We start from the raw sequence: 17,212 nt of genomic DNA, 5'->3' as shown, positions 1-17,212 counted from the left end.
AATGTTCCAGGTGATCAGTCATCACGTAAAACTGGCATTTCTGTGATCTAAACATATTAACGATGCCTGTTTAAAGCTACCTGACATACTGTGGCCTTATTTAGGGGTCTTTGTCTGAGGAAACTGACAGAAAGCCCTGAAGCCTTCTCAAAGCAGAGAGAGAAACAACAGGGAGTGTGGCAGGCTCAGCAGCTACCTTGAGATGTCCAAGTGTCAGGCACGAAGTGGAGGGGAACCATCTAGAACATCAGTTAGGTGAGAGAGCCTGGTGTGGTGGCACACATCTGTGATCCCAGCACTCAGCGGCTGATGGAAGATCTCAAACTCAAAACCAGCCTGCACTTTCAAGCAAGACAGAGCTCACAAAGACACGTTTTTATTAAACAGACAAGCAACAACAACAAAGCCACTTTAATAGCAGATCCAGGCATTAGGAAAAAAAGAACAGGATTAAACCAGCAGAGAGGTCAAGCAAAGGCCACCTGTCAACGTTTTATGCAAACACTTTGTTTAAGTTACAAAGTATCTTATTTTTCCTTAAAGCCCAATTTCTTTGTTTGCAACCCAAAGACTAACAAAGACAACTGACGCTGGAGTGTCTCTCCCAGCATCCTGCAGTCCCCCATCCACAGACTCAGATGAGCCTTAGTCATTGTTTACACTAAGAGACGGTGCCCTCTGTTCCAGGTTTGGACCATTATCGGCCGGAAGTCTTCGAGCACAGTAAAAAGCTGCTCCTTCACCTCCTCATCGCACTCTCTTGTAACAGCAACTTCCACGCCATTGCCTCCGTACTCCTGCAGACCCGTGAGATGGGGGAAGTGAAGACGCTGACCATGCAGCCAGCCTACCAGCCAGAGTATCTCTACACCGGTAAGAGGAGACTTGACCGTCTCCCCAGTGGGGAGATGAGCGCAGGAAGCAGACATTCACACTCACTTCCCTGATGCTCGCCGACTTTCTGCACGATAAAATGGCACCGTTTCATGTTACCTGCCTCTGAAATGCCTTTTCATGGTTGAGTAGCTTAAAGTACATTTTTCATAACTCCTTTGTCTGCTGCCCCGAGAGAGTTCCCATTGATGTATTGACATGGAAGGAAAAGGTTGTGAATGAGGTGACTGTGCCCCCCAACACCTGCCTGGGCAGGACAGAGCAAGCATGCAGTGTCTCTCCTGTGCCTTCTTACCCTGAAGGGGGTTTGCTTTTTTTTTAAATTGGTTATTTTATTTATTTACATTTCAAATGTTATGCCCCTTCCCAATTTCCTCAGGGTTTTTGCTTTATTGAGTCTATGTTTTACTGAAATGTGATAGAACACAAATTTTAAAAAATAGAGAAAAGGGAGGTGGCTGCATGTATACATTTTTAAACTATAGTATCACTAGAGATATTCAGTGTTAAGCAAATATACAATGAAAAGAATGGTATTCTCTTATAGGTCTTTGAATACCATATGATATAGCTCATTAAAATATGTTAATATAGGGTTAAGGTGTAGATCAGTGATAAAATATTCACTTAGCATGCATGAGGCCCTGGTCTAATTCTAAGCACCAAATATATATATATATATATATATATATATATATATATATATATAGTGTGTGTATATGTGTGTGTATGTATGTATGTGTATATATATGTGTGTGTATGTATGTAGTGTATATATGTGTGTGTATATGTGTGAGTATATATGTATATATGCATGTATGTATATATACATTGTATGTTCACATGTGCACATACAGATTAGATACACTTAATCAAGCTCATAACCACATTTAATCAAAAACATTAAATATAACTTACTAGCAGCCACTGGGTAGTGTTTGTTAAAGGAGCCATTTTAAATGTTTAAATTGCCCGATACTTGGGACTAATTTGCTGACAGTACAGTTGGTGACTGGCCTTTGGTAGTTCGGGCCAGTATATGCATAAAACATACATGTACCTCCCCTTTGCCATGACATCTAGCCAAACCCCAAGGAGAAATCCTGAATCTCTCCCCGCGATACCGGATGCACCCTGGTGTGCACAGCAGTGCATCTGAGGTCACAAGCGAAGAGAAATGGCTGTACCGGGCAGTGGTGGAACACGCCGTTAGTCCCAGTGCTAGGGAGGCAGAGGCAGGCAGATGGATCTACAGAGAGAACTTGTTCTAGGACAGTTAGGGCCACACAGAGAAACTGCGTCTTGAGAAACCAAAGAGAAAAATGATCGATATTGCTCGTAAGTACGTCACCTCACAGCCACAGTCCAAGTCAAGCGCTCCTTAATGTCCCCTTACTCAGACTTACCTCCAGGCCTCTGCAAGCTTGCTGGCAGCCTAGCCCACTCCTCCTTTGCCTTCTCCTCCCACCAGGTGGCTTTGACTTCCTGAGAGAGGATCAGTCGTCGCCAGTGCCCGACTCCGGCCTGAGCTCAAGCTCCACTTCCTCCAGCATCAGTCTGGGGGGCAGCAGTGGGAACCTCCCACAGATGACCCAGGAGGTGGAAGATGTCGACGCGGCCGCTGAGTCGGACGAGAAGGCCAACAAGCTCATTGAGTTTCTGACCACCAGGTAACGGTGGGGAGGGGAAGTTCTGTTGAAAACTCGCCAGCCCTTTGAACCACACAGCTGAGAAATTGATCTTGCTGGGCGGAAGAAGGCCTATTTCCTCCTGATGGATACTGACCAGAGTGGAGGGCAGATGCTGCGAGAGGTGTGGCATCGGTGGGATGATGGGTCAGCAGGGAGATTTGGCTTATGATGCTGAGATGGTGCCGTGGACGGTAATGTCCTGCCGTGAGACTGGCTTCCATCAACCTCAGATAGTTCTGGAAGTTCTGAGAGTTAGCCAAGAACTTTACTCTGAAGATATTAGCCACAGTCAACCCGGACACCTGCTTGGAGATCGTGGCTTGCTTGCCCTGGAGTCAGAAGCCAGAAGCGACAGGAAGCACAATGGGGAAAGAATCCAGTGTAGTCAAACATCAGAATCAAGCGAAACTCAGATGGCCCATTTTTCCAGGTCTTCTGAGTCTCCGCCTTAATCAGGAGGGCTTGAGAACTGCAGGGGCCCTGGGAGCTTGTGCTGTGTAAAAGCCTGCATACGGGCGATGTGGAGTCATGCTGTCCTTTCCAGGGGCTTCCGTTGTACACGTTAGACTCACATCTGTCAACAACACTCACGGCTGCCACTTAGAGTCTGAAAACTGAATGTGCATGAGTTTTCCCTGCCTGTACTGTGTACAGTGCATGTAGAAGCCCGTGAAGCCAGCAGAGGGCGTCAGATCCCCTGGAACTGGAGTTAGAGATGGTTGTGAGCCGCCATGTAGCTCCCGTCTTCCTCTGGAAGAACAGTCAGTGCTTTTAACCACTGGGCCATCTCCAGCCCCTCCAGCCCATCCTTACTGTTCAAACACAAGTTTGGATAACAGAAGCCATTTTCTGTTGTTCCGTGGACTCTCACACCTTGGTAATGGGACCCCGGACCCCAACACAAACTTTTCTCACTGGCAAACTCGGACATTTTATGTCATTTCCCAAACATAATACATGCCCACAGTATGCCAATTTTATAGAAAATTTTTACATTCATTGATTGATTGATGATTGATCAGTGGGGAAGGTGCCAGCCTCAGTGTGCAGGTGGAGGGCAACTACCCAGAATCAGTTCTCTTCTCCCACCGTGTAGGTCCCGGGGATCGAACTCGGGTCCTCAGGATTGGCAGCACATGCCTTACTTGTCAAGCCCTCCTGCTGGCCCAACACAAGAGATCTTGCTTGTTGTAAATGAGTTTAAAATAATGGTGGTAGGGCTGGTGAGATGGCTCAACAGGTAAAGGCACCTGCCCAGAAAGAAGTCTCGCAACGCGAGTTCAATCCCTGGGATCCCCACGAAGGTGGAAAGAAAAAACAGAGTCCACAGAGTTGTGTGCTGGCCTCCACACAGGCACTGTGGCATGTGCACCCAGATTCACGTCATCATTATGCGTGATAATTAATTCTTTTTTTTTTTTTATTTTTTAAGATTTTATTTTATTGTATGAGTACACTGTAGCTGCCTTCAGACACACCAGAAGAGGGCATCAGATCTCATTACAGATGGTTGTGAGCCACCATATGGTTGCTGGGATTTGAACTCAGGACCTCAGGAAGAGCAGTCGGTGCTCTTAACCACTGAGCCATCTCTCCAGCCCCGTGATAATTAATTCTAACTAGTTAAAAATCATCAAAAGCATTCTCCACAAACCAGTTATTTTTGAGTAAATTAGAAGTTTTGATCTTCTAATTACTAAAGCTACAATATACTGATAAATGTATATTTTAATAATATATTACATTAACCATTATGATATATTAATATTAATGTGTTATGTGTTACAATATATTAAAATGAATAGAATCAGTAAATTATGTGATTTACACACACACACACACACGCACACACGCACGCATGCACGCACGCACGACTGGGGAGATGGCTCAGTAGTTAAAAGCACTGTTGCTCTCTCAAGTTCAGTTCTCATCACCAAGATCAGGTGGCTTAAAACTGAGTCCATCTCCAGGAGGACCTGATGCCCTCTTCTGGCCTCTGTGAGCACTGCACTTATGGTACATACCCACACACAGATACACACACCTGAACATGATGAAAAATAATAATATAAGTTTAAATAGAGTACACTTTTTCTTGTGAGTTAGAACCTCCCTGCGTGTCCCTTAACACAAAATGGCAGCCATGTGTTTAACATCAGTATGTTTGGTTTTAGGGCATTCGGGCCACTTTGGTGCCACGAGGACATCACACCCAAAAACCAGAACTCCAAGAGCGCTGAGCAGCTTTCTAATTTCCTACGTCATGTTGTGTCTGTATTTAAGGATTCCAAGTCAGGTACCTTAAGCCGTCGGCCAGCATTCTTCTCTCACGGGGCTCACTCCATGATGGCAACACATCCAACATTTCCAAACTTCAGCTAGAATAAGAGTTATTCCTTCTTGTCCGTGTTCATATGACAACCAAATATGTCAAAAAATTACTATTTTCATTGTCATTATTCTATTCTTGTTGGTCTCCTAGAAAGAGAACTGCAGTCAATCAACTTAGTGACCCCAAACAATCCTGTCTCTAGTTGCGTTTTCTTTCCCACCTGGTCAGGGGTTTTCTGACTCCTGAGATCTTGCCTTAGCAAGGACAGTCAGGTAATATTTACTGCCTTCCCCGACTTGTCTGCGTTTCCAGATCTGTGCATCGGCAGAACAGACACTTTGGCACCAGGACTTGGATGCCTTTAGAATTAGTTAGATGCCTCCCTATCTTTCTCCTGCTTAAAAATGTATTTCTAACAACTCCTCTTTACAAAGAGAAGCCAGCCAGCCATGGTATTTTATCCTATAATCCAGCTGTCTGAGGCAAGAGGACCATTTCAGGTTCAAGGCCAACCTAGTACATAGTGAATTTGAGGCTGCCCTGAATTATGGTGTGTGATATTCTTTCTCAACGAAAGTGAGGGAAGAAAAGGAGGAAACTATTTTATCTATACTTACGTATAAAACACAGTCCAGGGGCTGAAGAAGCAGCTCCATAGGTAAAGTGCCCAGCAGAAATGCACCATAACCCAGCACCCTGGGAACTGGTCAGGGAGACCTCCAGAGCTCCAGTCTCACTGAAATGGGCCAACTCCAGTGAGAGACACTGTCTCCAAAAGTAAGGAGAGAGAGCCATGGTGGAAAACACCTGGCATCAACATGTGGCCTCCGAGTGTGTGCTTGTGTACTGTGCACCCATGTGTCTATCAACATACAGACACATATGAAAGAAAAAGAACAACAGATAGATAGATAGATAGATAGATAGATAGATAGATAGTCTGATAGATAGAAGGAGAGTGTTAAAGAATATTGCATGTGTGCACATGGGTCGTGTTCCAGACATTGTGTTGCTGAGTTCTTATAACATCCCTGAGAGAGACAGCCTGTTACTAACAAGTCAGAGAGAAGGATGTAGGTAGGGCTCTGTCTTCCCCAGAATCGCAAGCCTGCTGATTCAGAACCAGGACCATCCTGTCTCAAAGATTCTACCTCTTCATACCCTTCCCATGATTCATACAACATTTGTTTTCATTTTGAAATGGCTCGATGTTCTGCTATTTCATTCGTCTGCCTGTTTATAGATTGTTTTCCTTCGTTTTAAAATTTTAACGCCTCTGCCTGCACGCGTGTATGTGCACCTATGCATGCAGTGCCTGTGGAGGCCAGAAGAGGGCATCAGATCTCCTGGAACTGGAGTTAAAAATGGTTGCGAGCCTCCACACAAGTGCATGCTGGGAACTGAACACAGGTCCTCTGGGAAGAGCAGCAAGTGCTCTTAATCAACGAGCCATCTTTCCAGGGCCTTATATTAGGCACTTTCACAGTGTCTAAGGCCTGGCACATCCTAGGCCAGCCCTCTATTACCGAGCGGGGTGGGGAGTCAGGGAACTGTGAGCAAGTTCTAACACCCTCGTCTCCTCGTGACTTGGGTGCCGCAGTGTGAAGCGCCACGGCTTGCCCTTTGCTCTTCCTTCTGGCCACAGGTCTCCATCTGGAGCAGCACCTGAGCGAGGTTGCCCTGCAGACTGCCCTCGCAAGCTCTTCCAGGCACTACGCAGGCCGATCTTTCCAGATCTTCCGGGCCCTCAAACAACCCCTGTCGGCGCATGCCCTGTCTGACCTCCTGTCCAGATTGGTGGAGGTGATCGGAGAGCATGGTGATGAGATTCAGGTACGGAAGTGAGTGACCACTTAAGTACCCCTCCATGACGTAGCCCACCCCTGGAGTCTATAGAATTTGCTTTAACCCTCAGAACCACAAGTAGTTAATTACACTAATCAACTAGCTAGTTAAATTAAAATATCTTAGAAGTTAAGCTTTCTTAGCCAGGCATGGTGGTTTAATCCCAGCACTCGGGAGGCAGAGGCAGGCAGATCTCTGGTGTGTGTGTGTGTGTGTGTGTGTGTGTGTGTGTGTGTGTGTGTGTGTGTGTGTGTGTGTGTGTGTGTGAGAGAGAGAGAGAGAGAGAAAGAGAGAGTGCATGTGTGTGTGTGTGTGTGAGAGAGAGAGAGTGTGTGTTTGTGTGTGAGAGAGAGAGAGTGTGTGTGTGTGAGAGAGAGAGAGAGAGAGAGAGAGCGTGCATGTGTGTGTGTGTATGAGAGAGAGAGAGAGTGTGTGTGTGTGTGTGTGTGTGTGTGTGTGTCTGGTGGCAGTAATGGTGGGTGGTTTTCTATGGTGGATGGCAAGGGGCTGGTTTGTATTAGATGGGGTTGTTTTGTGTCATTTGGCTCTTTGCACCCTCTGCTGAGGACTCAGTTACACAGCGCATCCAATCAGGGCAGGGATCCCCGCCATACATATCCCAGGCCCTGCCCTTCCCTGTCTGGCTGATCCCTAGGTTGTTCTGGAGACAGGATGGGAGAGAGTCGCACTGAGACCCTGTAGGTGGAGCTCAGAGCCTTGAGGGGTGAGCAGGTTAGAGCCACGGGCACTGAGTGGCTATGAGGCTAAGGCCAGCCCTCGGCACACGCCGTCTCTCTCCCTTCAGTCCATCAGAAGTTCCAGTCAGTTTCATGGAGGCACAGTTCTCCCGACACCTCACCTTGCTTCATAAGGGCACACTGTCCCTCTGTATTTCAGTGGCCTGCCCTTCCCCTCAGCAGGGGGCAACTCACCCCACACCTATACACACACACACACACACACACACACACACACACACACACACACACACACACACACACCCTGTTGTAGTTTTAACACACACACACCCCATGCCCTGTAACCTGATCTTAGACTTCATAAATGAATACCACCATGATTGTCCGGTTTTCAGAAATCCCATCCCAGTAGGAAAAGAGTTTGCCTTGCGTAAGGTAAGGTTCTCATCCTTGGGAAGGTCCCCGAATGCTGTCTCTGTGTGCTATACAGGGATACGTGATGGAAGCACTGCTGACCTTGGAGGCCGCGGTGGACAACTTGTCGGATTGCTTGAAGAACAGTGACCTCTTCACAGTGTTATCTCGGTGAGAGTCGGATGGCCGGGGTGTGGTGGGGATGTAGGTTTTGAAATCTACTTAGGGCCTAGAGAGGGTGCTTGATGTTTTCTCTCATTAAGAACAAATGTTTAGATGTATGTGTGTGAGTGTGCACTGCTCGAGTAACTGGGAGTTACAGGTTGGTTGGTATGAGCCATGAAGAAGGTGCTGGGAATCGAACCCAGGTCCTCCACAAGAGCACTAAGTACTCTTAACCGCTGAGCCACCTGTCTAACCCTTTGCTATTTTCTTAAGTTTAAACAAGTAAAAGGAATTGTTAATACACACACACACACACACACACACACACACTCACACACTCATTATATATGTATTTTAAAACATGCTCATAACCATCTTTAATTCCAGTTCCAGGACATCTGATGCACACTTCTAGGACACACGTAATACACACTCATACATGCAAGCAAAAGTGTCATACAATACACATAAAAACAAAAATAATTTTAAAAAGAATTATTATTCCCCTCTGGGCTAGCCTGAAACTCACTGTGTAGAGCAGGCTGACTCAGAGATCTCCACGCCTCTGCCTCCTGGAAGGGATGTGGGGTTGGATGGTAAATGCGTGTGCAGTAGAATATTCCTGGTTATTTCTCTGTGTAGCCCTGGCTGTCCTGGAACTCACTCTGTAGACCAGGCTGCCTTCGAACTCAGAGGTCTGCCTGCCCCCGCCTCCCCAGTGCTGGGATTAAAGGCGTGCACCACCACTGCCTGGCCATTATTTTAACTTTTAGAGAGAGAGAGAGAGAGAGAGAGAGAGAGAGAGAGAGAGAGAGAGAGAGAGCGAGCGCGCAAGCACGCGCAGGTGCCCTTGGAAGCATCAGATCTCCTGGAGCTTGAGTTACAAATAGGTATGAGCTCTCCAACATGATTCGAGGAACCAAACTCAGGTCTAATCCGAAAAAGCACAGTGTGCACTATTCTTAAGTAACACATAGTAATGGTCCTATTTATTACAGCAGCAAAAGGAACTAAAGCTGAGTGAACGTGGGGGCGAGCGTCTGAACTGCGTCTGTACTGTAGAGCAGCTGGGATAGACGTTGCCTTAAGTAAACACGCACTTTAGGAGACGTTATTCACCTACTCCCGTTGACTCACTCCCTCCAAATGATTTGGGATTCCATGCCTCCCTCCGCAGTAGAACCTGTTCTTGAAACCAAGTTGGTTGACTGACCCTTTTGGACCTTACTCTAAGATTTATTTTATTATTCTGATTATGTATGTAGTGTGCATGGGAGCTCTGATGCCCAAAGAGGCTAGAGAAGTTGCATCCCCTGGAGCTGGAGTTACAGATGGTTGTGAGCCGCCGTCCAGATGCTGGGAACTGAACCCAGGTTCTCTGCCAGAGCAGCCAGTGCTCTCAATGGCTGGGCCGTCTCTCCCACCCCGTGAACATTACTGTATTTATGTCTCTGTGTATTCCTGGCTGTCCTGGAACCCACTCAGTAAACCAGGTGGGCCTCAAAGTCAGAGAGTCTTCTGCCTCTGCTTCCCAAGTGCTGGTATTAAAGGTGTGCACCACCACCATCCAGCTATCACCACCACCACCTTCCAGCTATCACCACCACCACCACCACCACCACCATCCAGCTATCACCACCACCACCACCATCCCTATCACCACCACCACCACCACCATCCAGCTATCACCACCACCATCCAGCTATCACCACCACCACCATCCAGCTATCACCACCACCATCCAGCTATCACCACCACCACCACCATCCAGCTATCACCACCACCACCTTCCAGCCCACCATCCACCACCATCCACTATCACCACCACCATCCAGCTATCACCACCACCACCATCCAGCTCACCACCACCATCCAGCTATCACCACCACCATCACCACCACCACCATCCAGCTCACCACCATCACCACCACCACCACCACCACCACCACCACCACCACCACCACCACCACCACCATGCTTTTCAAGACAGGACTTCTCTGTGTATCACTGGCTGTCATAGATCAGGCTGGCCTTGAATTCATGTAGATCCTCCTGTCTCTGCCTCCTGAATGCTAGGACTAAAGGTGTGCACCGCCACTGCCAGCATATTTAAGCATATTTGATAATCTTTAAGTTGAGCAATTTTTATTGAGACCCTGCCTCCGACTGGATGAGGGTACGGGGGAGAAAATCAAATTTTCTATGTGTAAAAGCATTTCCTTTGCCCTGTGTACCTACCTTTCTCCTTCCTGAGGACATCGTATCTTGAGTTAAGAGGAGATGCATTTTGCACTTACTAGTCTGTCTCATTTGATAATTGTTCCCATCCAAATTCAAATAGAATGCAAATGAAAGCTCGCTACACTGCTGGGGCGTTAGACCTTCTATGATTGAAAGCTCTCGTATGGGGTGTCTGTGTTTGGAGGCTGTTCTTGCCAAGATTTATTTTTCGTAGCCTTAACTTTAAAGACATCCAAGCAGACTGTGGATGTCCCCCATCCAAGTGCTAACCAGGTCTGGCCCTGCTTAGCTTCCTAGACCAGGTAAGGGTGATACGGGCACCGATGAACGTGGTGCTCTCTAAGGATTTCCCCCATAGCTGCTTCTCAGGACACAAAAGCGCCAGCTCTCCACTGGCATTCTGCCGACCTCACCTCTGTTTGTACCTAGTTCGTCCTCACCAGATCTAAGCTCTAGCAGTAAACTGACAGCAAGCAGGAAAAGTACCGGACAGCTGAACGTCAGCCCCGGGACTCCCAGCGGCAGCACCACGACCGCAGAGCGCAGCCGGCACCAAAGAAGCTTCTCTGTGCCCAAGAAGTTTGGGGTCGTTGACCGATCCTCGGACCCGCCTCGAAGCGCCACCCTGGATAGGATTCAGGCTTGCACCCAGCAAGGCCTTTCCTCAAAAACCAGAAGCAGCTCTTCCCTGAAGGAGAGCCTCACAGACCCTTCCCACGTAAACCATCCCACCAACCTGCTGGCCACCATCTTCTGGGTCACGGTGGCCCTGATGGAGTCTGACTTTGAGTTTGAATACCTGATGGCCCTGAGGCTCCTGAACCGACTGCTGGCACAGATGCCACTGGAGAAAGCCGAGAACCGAGAGAAGCTCGAGAAACTCCAGGCGCAGCTCAAGTGGGCGGACTTCCCGGGGCTGCAGCAGCTGCTGCTGAAGGGCTTCACCTCTCTCACCACCACGGACTTGACCCTGCAGCTTTTCAGCTTGCTGACACCAGTGTCCAGAGTGCCCATGGTGGACTCGTCCCAAGCTATCGGTAAGGCTGGCGTCGGGCCTGCCTGTAGCCCTGACGCATGCAGCTTTAGGGAGACAAAATGATACCATGTGTCTGTATCTACGGTGTTAATACTAGCAATGGGGAAAACAGGAACAGCAGTTTATGTGTGTGTGTGTGTGTGTGTGTGTGTGTGTGTGTGCTCACTTGTGTGTGCGTGTATGTGTGTGTGTACTTGCTTGTGTGTGTGTGTGTGTGTATGTGTGTGTGTGCTCACTTATGTATGCATGTGTGTGTACACACGTGTTTGCTTGTGTGTGCATGTGTGTGTGTATGTGTGTGTGCTTGCTTGTGTGTGCGTGTGTGCATGAGTGTGTGTGCATGTGTGCTCGCTTGTGTGTGTGTGCTCCCTTGTGTGTGCATGCGTGTGTGTGCTCGCTTGTGTGTGCATGCGTGCTTTTTGTGTGTGTGTGTGTGTGTGTGTGTGTGTGTGTGTGTGAATGATTTCTGGGTTAAATTGCAAACATTGTCAACTTTGTCCCTTGCTCTTGTACATTTCCTAAATCATGTTCTTCTCTTCCCTTCTCCATCCTCTTGAAAGAATGGTTAGTTCTCTATTGTTCTGAATTTAGCAAAATCAACAACGCAAGCTTTCAATATCATGGCAAGTAGCCAAGAATGCATTTCTTTAATTAGGTTTTAGCAGCCACGCTGAGCAGTTATTATCTTGAAGGGTCTTTCCAGTTGTAGGACTACGGCTTAAGTGTGTTTTGTTGTTCTGATCTCGGTCAGCTGTTCCTGAACTCGATGTAGACTGAGCTGGGTCTCAGAAGTCTGCTTGCCTCCCTCCTGAACGCTGGCACTAAAGGTGTGAGCCACCAGACCGGCTTGAAATTGCGTTGGCTTCTTTGCTTGGTTTTGCTTTGTTTTTGAGACAGGGTCTCTACGTAACTCTGGTTGTCCTGGAACTCACTCTGTAGACCAGGCTGGCCTTGAACTCACGGCGATCTGCCTGCCCCTGCCTCCCAAGCGCTAGAATTAAAGGCATGTGCTACCGAATCCAACTTACATTTTTATTTTTACAAAATCCTGAACTAATGCTTCAGCTCAGTTCGCTGTACGTTAATAAAAAACTGTCCAGTTCTCCTTGTTCACAAACAGGTGGCGATTCTCTGTTGAAATCACAACTGTACTCCAGCGTCCATGGAGGTGATGTCATTTTGGTTGTGCTTTTATCAGGTCGTATTGACCCTCCCCCGCTAAACTGTCTGGGGGCTGATGGCATAGCTCAGTTGACAGAGCTTGCATAGCTTACACAAAGCCTTAGATTCAATCCCCAGTGCCACATACGACCAAGTACATACCTGTAAACCAGCTCTCCAGAAGTGCAAGCAGGCAGGTCAGAAGTTCCAGGTCCCCCTTGCTCAGTGAACAGCCACTTTGGCCTAGGTGAAACCCTGCCTCAAGCAACTCTGACAGCTGTGAGGCCAATTTTACATCACCTTGGAACCAAATAAAGTGTGTGTACTCCTTCCCCGTGTTACCAGTCACACCAGTGCTCAGCGACTGCCGCTGTGTCTTCTCTCACCCAGGATTTCCGCTGAATGTCTTGTGTCTCCTGCCTCAGCTGATCCAGCATTTTGAAAACCCCAATCAGTTCTGTAAGGGCATCGCCGAAAGGATTGCTCAGGTATGTCCATGCCAGTTGGAAATGGCTGACTTGGAGAAGGCCGTGGTTGTCTCAACTCGATACTGCTCATAACAGACACCTCTGGGTGGCTGTTACGAATTGGCTTTAAAAACTTTTTTTCATTATTAAGAAAAGCAAGTGGGGGGGGATGGCTCAGTGGTTAGAGCACTGACTGCTCTTCCAGAGGTCCTGAGTTCAAATCCCAGCACCCACATGGTAGCTCACAACCATCTGTAATGGGATCCGATGCCCTCTTCTGGTGTGTCTGAGGACAGCTACAGTGTACTCACATACATAAAATAAATAAATATAAATATAAAAAGGAAAAGAAAAGCTGGGAGTCAGGTGGTGGAGGTACGGTGCCCAACTTTGATCCTAGTACTCAGGAGACAGAGGCAGGAGTTCGGGGCTAGCCTGGTCTACAGAGCGTGTTCAAGGACAGGAATTCCAGGGCTGGGTGGGGGGAGAGAGGGAGAGAGAAAATGGAAGGGGGAGAAAGAGAATGAGGAAGGAGGAAGGAGAAGAAGAAGAGAGAATGAGGAAGGAAGGAAGGAAGAGGGAGAGAGAATGGAAGGGGGAGAGAATGAGGAAGGGAGGAAGAAGAGGAGAGAGAATGAGGAAGGAGGAAGAAGAAGGAGAGTGAGAATGAGGAAGGGGGAGGAAGGGGGGAGAGGAATGAGGGAAGGGAGGAAGAGAGAGAATGAGGAAGGGGGAAGAGAGAATGAGGAAGGAGGAGGGGGAAGAATGGAAGGGGAGAGAGAATGAGGAGGAAGGAAGGGAGAGAGAATGAGGAAGGAGGGGAGGGGGAGAGGAATGGAAGGAGAGGGGGAGAGAAGGGAAGGGGGAGAGAATGAGGAAGGGAGGAAGGGAAGAGAGAGGGGGAGAGAGAATGGAAGGGGGGAGAGAATGAGGAAGGGAGGAAGAAGAGAGAGAATGAGGAAGGGAGGAAGGGAAGGGAGAGCCAGAGAAAGAGATAAATGGGAGCCATTGAGATGGGTCAGCAGGTGAAGATGCTCGCCGACCTGAATCAAGAGAACAGGTTGTCCTCTGACCCCCGCATGTGTTCCCCCGGCACTCACTTGCTTGTGCACACACACGCATACTAAGTAAAGTTAACGAGAGCGAAGCGAGTGGACAGATTTTTGTGGGGAAAGCGTACTAGCCAGTGGCTCAGTTTAGCCCCTCCAAGGCCACCGGGAAGCACGTGAGCCTTTTCCAGACTGTGGCGACTTAGAATATTGCTAATGTTCCTCCCTGCCCATTGGAGCACTCTGAATTGCTCTAACGCTTCTCTTCGAAGGTTTGCTTGGAAGAAAAGAATCCTAAACTTTCAAATCTGGCCCACGTCATGACCCTTTACAAAACACACAGCTACACAAGGGACTGCGCCACGTGGGTCAACGTCGTCTGCCGCTACCTTCACGAAGCCTATGCTGACATCACCCTGAACATGGTCACCTACCTGGCAGAGGTAATCGGTGATGCCAAACAAAGTGTCGGTTTAGCACCCGCGGTTCGCTTGTTTATACGGCTTTGGCCGTGAGCGTCTGCCATGTGTTGGTAGACCAAAGTCTACAGGTGCTAATGCATTGGTTTTAAATCTGCCCAACAAACCAGTGAGTGGGGTGTTCTGGGAAGAAACTGAGGCTGGGCTCAGTTCACCCATGAGCTGTGAGTTCGAAATAACTGACCCTAGATCCAGCGGCCTCCCTCCACAGCTCACCCCTCCCCTTGCTAGACCCTACTGCTCACCCCCACCAACGCGGCCCAGGGAAACCTGATCCCCCTTGGTGTGACAGTGCACCCATAATCCCAGCAGGTGAGGGGTCGGGGTGGGGAGTGGCAGCCATTACTGAGGGCTTAGTGCATCGCTAGGTATGTTAGTGACTGGTTGTTCCAAACTAATTAACGAATTGTAATCTAGAAAGAAAATCTTTACCACCTCTCGTCTGTACAACTAGAAACATCCCACGCATGTGAGTTTCTAGCATATTCCTTGCAGGTTCTTACTCTGACCTGTGCCGTGGATGTGAGACGTCCGTAGCATTTCACAGGGCGGGCATGCATAGCTCCTCTGGGCCCGTGGGTTTGGTGCACAGGTCATGACGTCTCTGAGCAAATCACTGGGAACAGCGGACTTCCTTAGGCCTTTTCAATGTTTCTTTTTGTTTCCCTCGGGTATGCTTGGGTTAGGATCTCCCCACAAAAAAAAAAAAAAAAAAAAAAAAAGAGGGTCCTAATTCTCCTTGATGTCATTATCTAGTTCCAGGTAACTTGAAACATCATTTCTTCACGAGCTCTATAAAGCCATAGTGTCTATAAATCGGAGGGTACTGCTCCTCTGACAGTTACCACTGATCCTACAGTGTTTCAGCTTACAATACAGATTAGCAGAGAACAGGCCATACCAGACAGTCAACAGCCAAGCCTTCGTTGGCCAATTCAATGCTTACTCGAGGGACCGGCATTTTAAACACCCCTCCCACATGGCACTCTTGCTTCTGATAATCCCCTGGTCATGACTTTCCCTGCAAGCAAACACACTCTCCCCTCGGCACCCAGACCGTGTGATCCCAACACAAACACCCTGATCCCAAAGCAGGGGACAGACAGCACCAATCCTAAGAGGTAATGAGTAAAATGGCCACACAGGAGATTTTGTCTAGAACATTTACCATAAACATTTTAAAAGTACAAATTGGATGTGGTGTGTACATATAGTGGAATAATATTCTGTCTTCAAAAGGAAAAACTTCTGAAGCCAGAGAGATGGCTCAGTGGTTAGAGCGCTGACTGCTCCTGCAGAGGGCCTGGGTTCCGTTCCCAGGGTCCACATGACAGCTCACAGCCCTCTGTAACTCTAGTTCTAGGGGATCTGACACCCTCTTCTGAGCTCACATGCAACAGACATTTAATATACCTATATACATTCACATAATGCAAAACATTTATATATAGAAAATAGGTCTGGAAAAATATTTATTAAATGCATAATTCGTTCTGTTCAGCCTTTAGCCCAAAATCGTCTGGGGAGCATGCTGGATGAACTCCCCGGCTTCCTGCCACATGGAGTTCATTGACTTCCCTTCAGTTTCTTTCTTTTTTTTTTTTTTCTTTCTTTCTTTTTTTTTTTTTTTCAGAGCTGGGGACCGAACCCAGGGCCTTGTGCTTGCTAAGCAAGCACTCTACCACTGAGCTAAATCCCCAACCCCTCAGTTTCTTTCCTTTGTTCAGGTCCTGTCCATGCACGCATGTAGTCTTGTGTTACTGTGCTCAGGTGTCCTCTGACCTGCTCTGCCTACCTGGTATTTACTTTGTGTGCCTTGCACGTGAACATGGCACTCCACTTACTTCCCTGCCCTGTCCCCTATGTTTGTGATTTGTTCCTTGGGAATGGCCCTGTGGCCACATTGTCGTTGTACTCGTGACAATGTATCAAATGGTCGTTCACTTTTTAACCAAGATTTATTATTTAATTTTAATTATGGGGCAGGGGGAAGGGAGGAAGTTGAGGACTGTACCTGCAGAGGTCAGAGCAGGGCATCAGATCCCTGGGCCTGGAGTTGCAGGCGGTTGTGGGCTATCTCTAGCCATCAAACCCTGGACCTCTGCAAAAACAGGGTGTGCGCTTAACTACTGGGCTATCTCTCCAGTCCAATCACGGCTTCATATTAAAAATAGTTTCGTGAAATAGTATTGTATGATCTCACTTCCTAAAGTAGAAGTGCCCCATCAAAGGACGTGGATGTGTGGGTACTCTTAGTTCTATACATTTGGGGGACTGGTCTTAGCAAAGGCCTTCCCAATCTACAGTACTGCAGATGACGTGAACACGTTTTTGTTTCCCCATCCTGCCATTCTGTTTGTTCTTTTGCATGATGTTCTGTTTACACTTTCACAGTTTTCTTCGTGTATTTTCTTGTTTTGTTTTTTTTTTTACATCTCCTCTCCAGTCAACAGTCATTTCCCGCACAATAGATTAGTATGGCTCTCTGTTTCCTCCTGTGTGTGAAATGCTCGGTTATCTCTTCTGATGTGGGATTTCAGCATCTATCTCAATGGTTTCCATCAGTTTTTGATAGTAAATCCAAACAGCAATCCTTTTTTTTTTTTTTTTTTTTGGTTCTTTTTTTGGAGCTGGGGACCGAACCCAGGGCCTTGCACTTCCTAGGTAGCGCTCTACCACTGAGCTAAATCCCCAGCCCCAGCAATCCTTTTAAAATAAAACTTTTATTAAAAAGTGCCCT

The 17,212-nt window shown here is 47.7% G+C and overlaps 1 protein-coding gene across 1 annotated transcript in view; it reads left to right on the top strand.

The window, feature by feature from the left end:
* Fry (FRY microtubule binding protein) overlaps positions 1-17,212 on the top strand; it is a 237,550-nt gene that overhangs the window by 165,689 nt on the left and 54,649 nt on the right. The window contains exons 39-46 of the mRNA XM_032886834.1: positions 688-873; positions 2,366-2,564; positions 4,760-4,881; positions 6,563-6,750; positions 7,951-8,045; positions 10,710-11,317; positions 12,868-12,965; positions 14,266-14,436. Coding sequence (XP_032742725.1) covers positions 688-873; positions 2,366-2,564; positions 4,760-4,881; positions 6,563-6,750; positions 7,951-8,045; positions 10,710-11,317; positions 12,868-12,965; positions 14,266-14,436 — 1,667 coding nt within the window. The remainder of the gene's footprint in view (positions 1-687; positions 874-2,365; positions 2,565-4,759; positions 4,882-6,562; positions 6,751-7,950; positions 8,046-10,709; positions 11,318-12,867; positions 12,966-14,265; positions 14,437-17,212) is intronic.

This window comes from Rattus rattus, chromosome 16 (genome assembly GCF_011064425.1).
Source record: "Rattus rattus isolate New Zealand chromosome 16, Rrattus_CSIRO_v1, whole genome shotgun sequence".
Lineage (NCBI taxonomy): Eukaryota > Metazoa > Chordata > Mammalia > Rodentia > Muridae > Rattus > Rattus rattus.
Note: the sequence above shows the minus strand (reverse complement) of the source record. Positions and strands in the feature narration are given on the sequence as shown.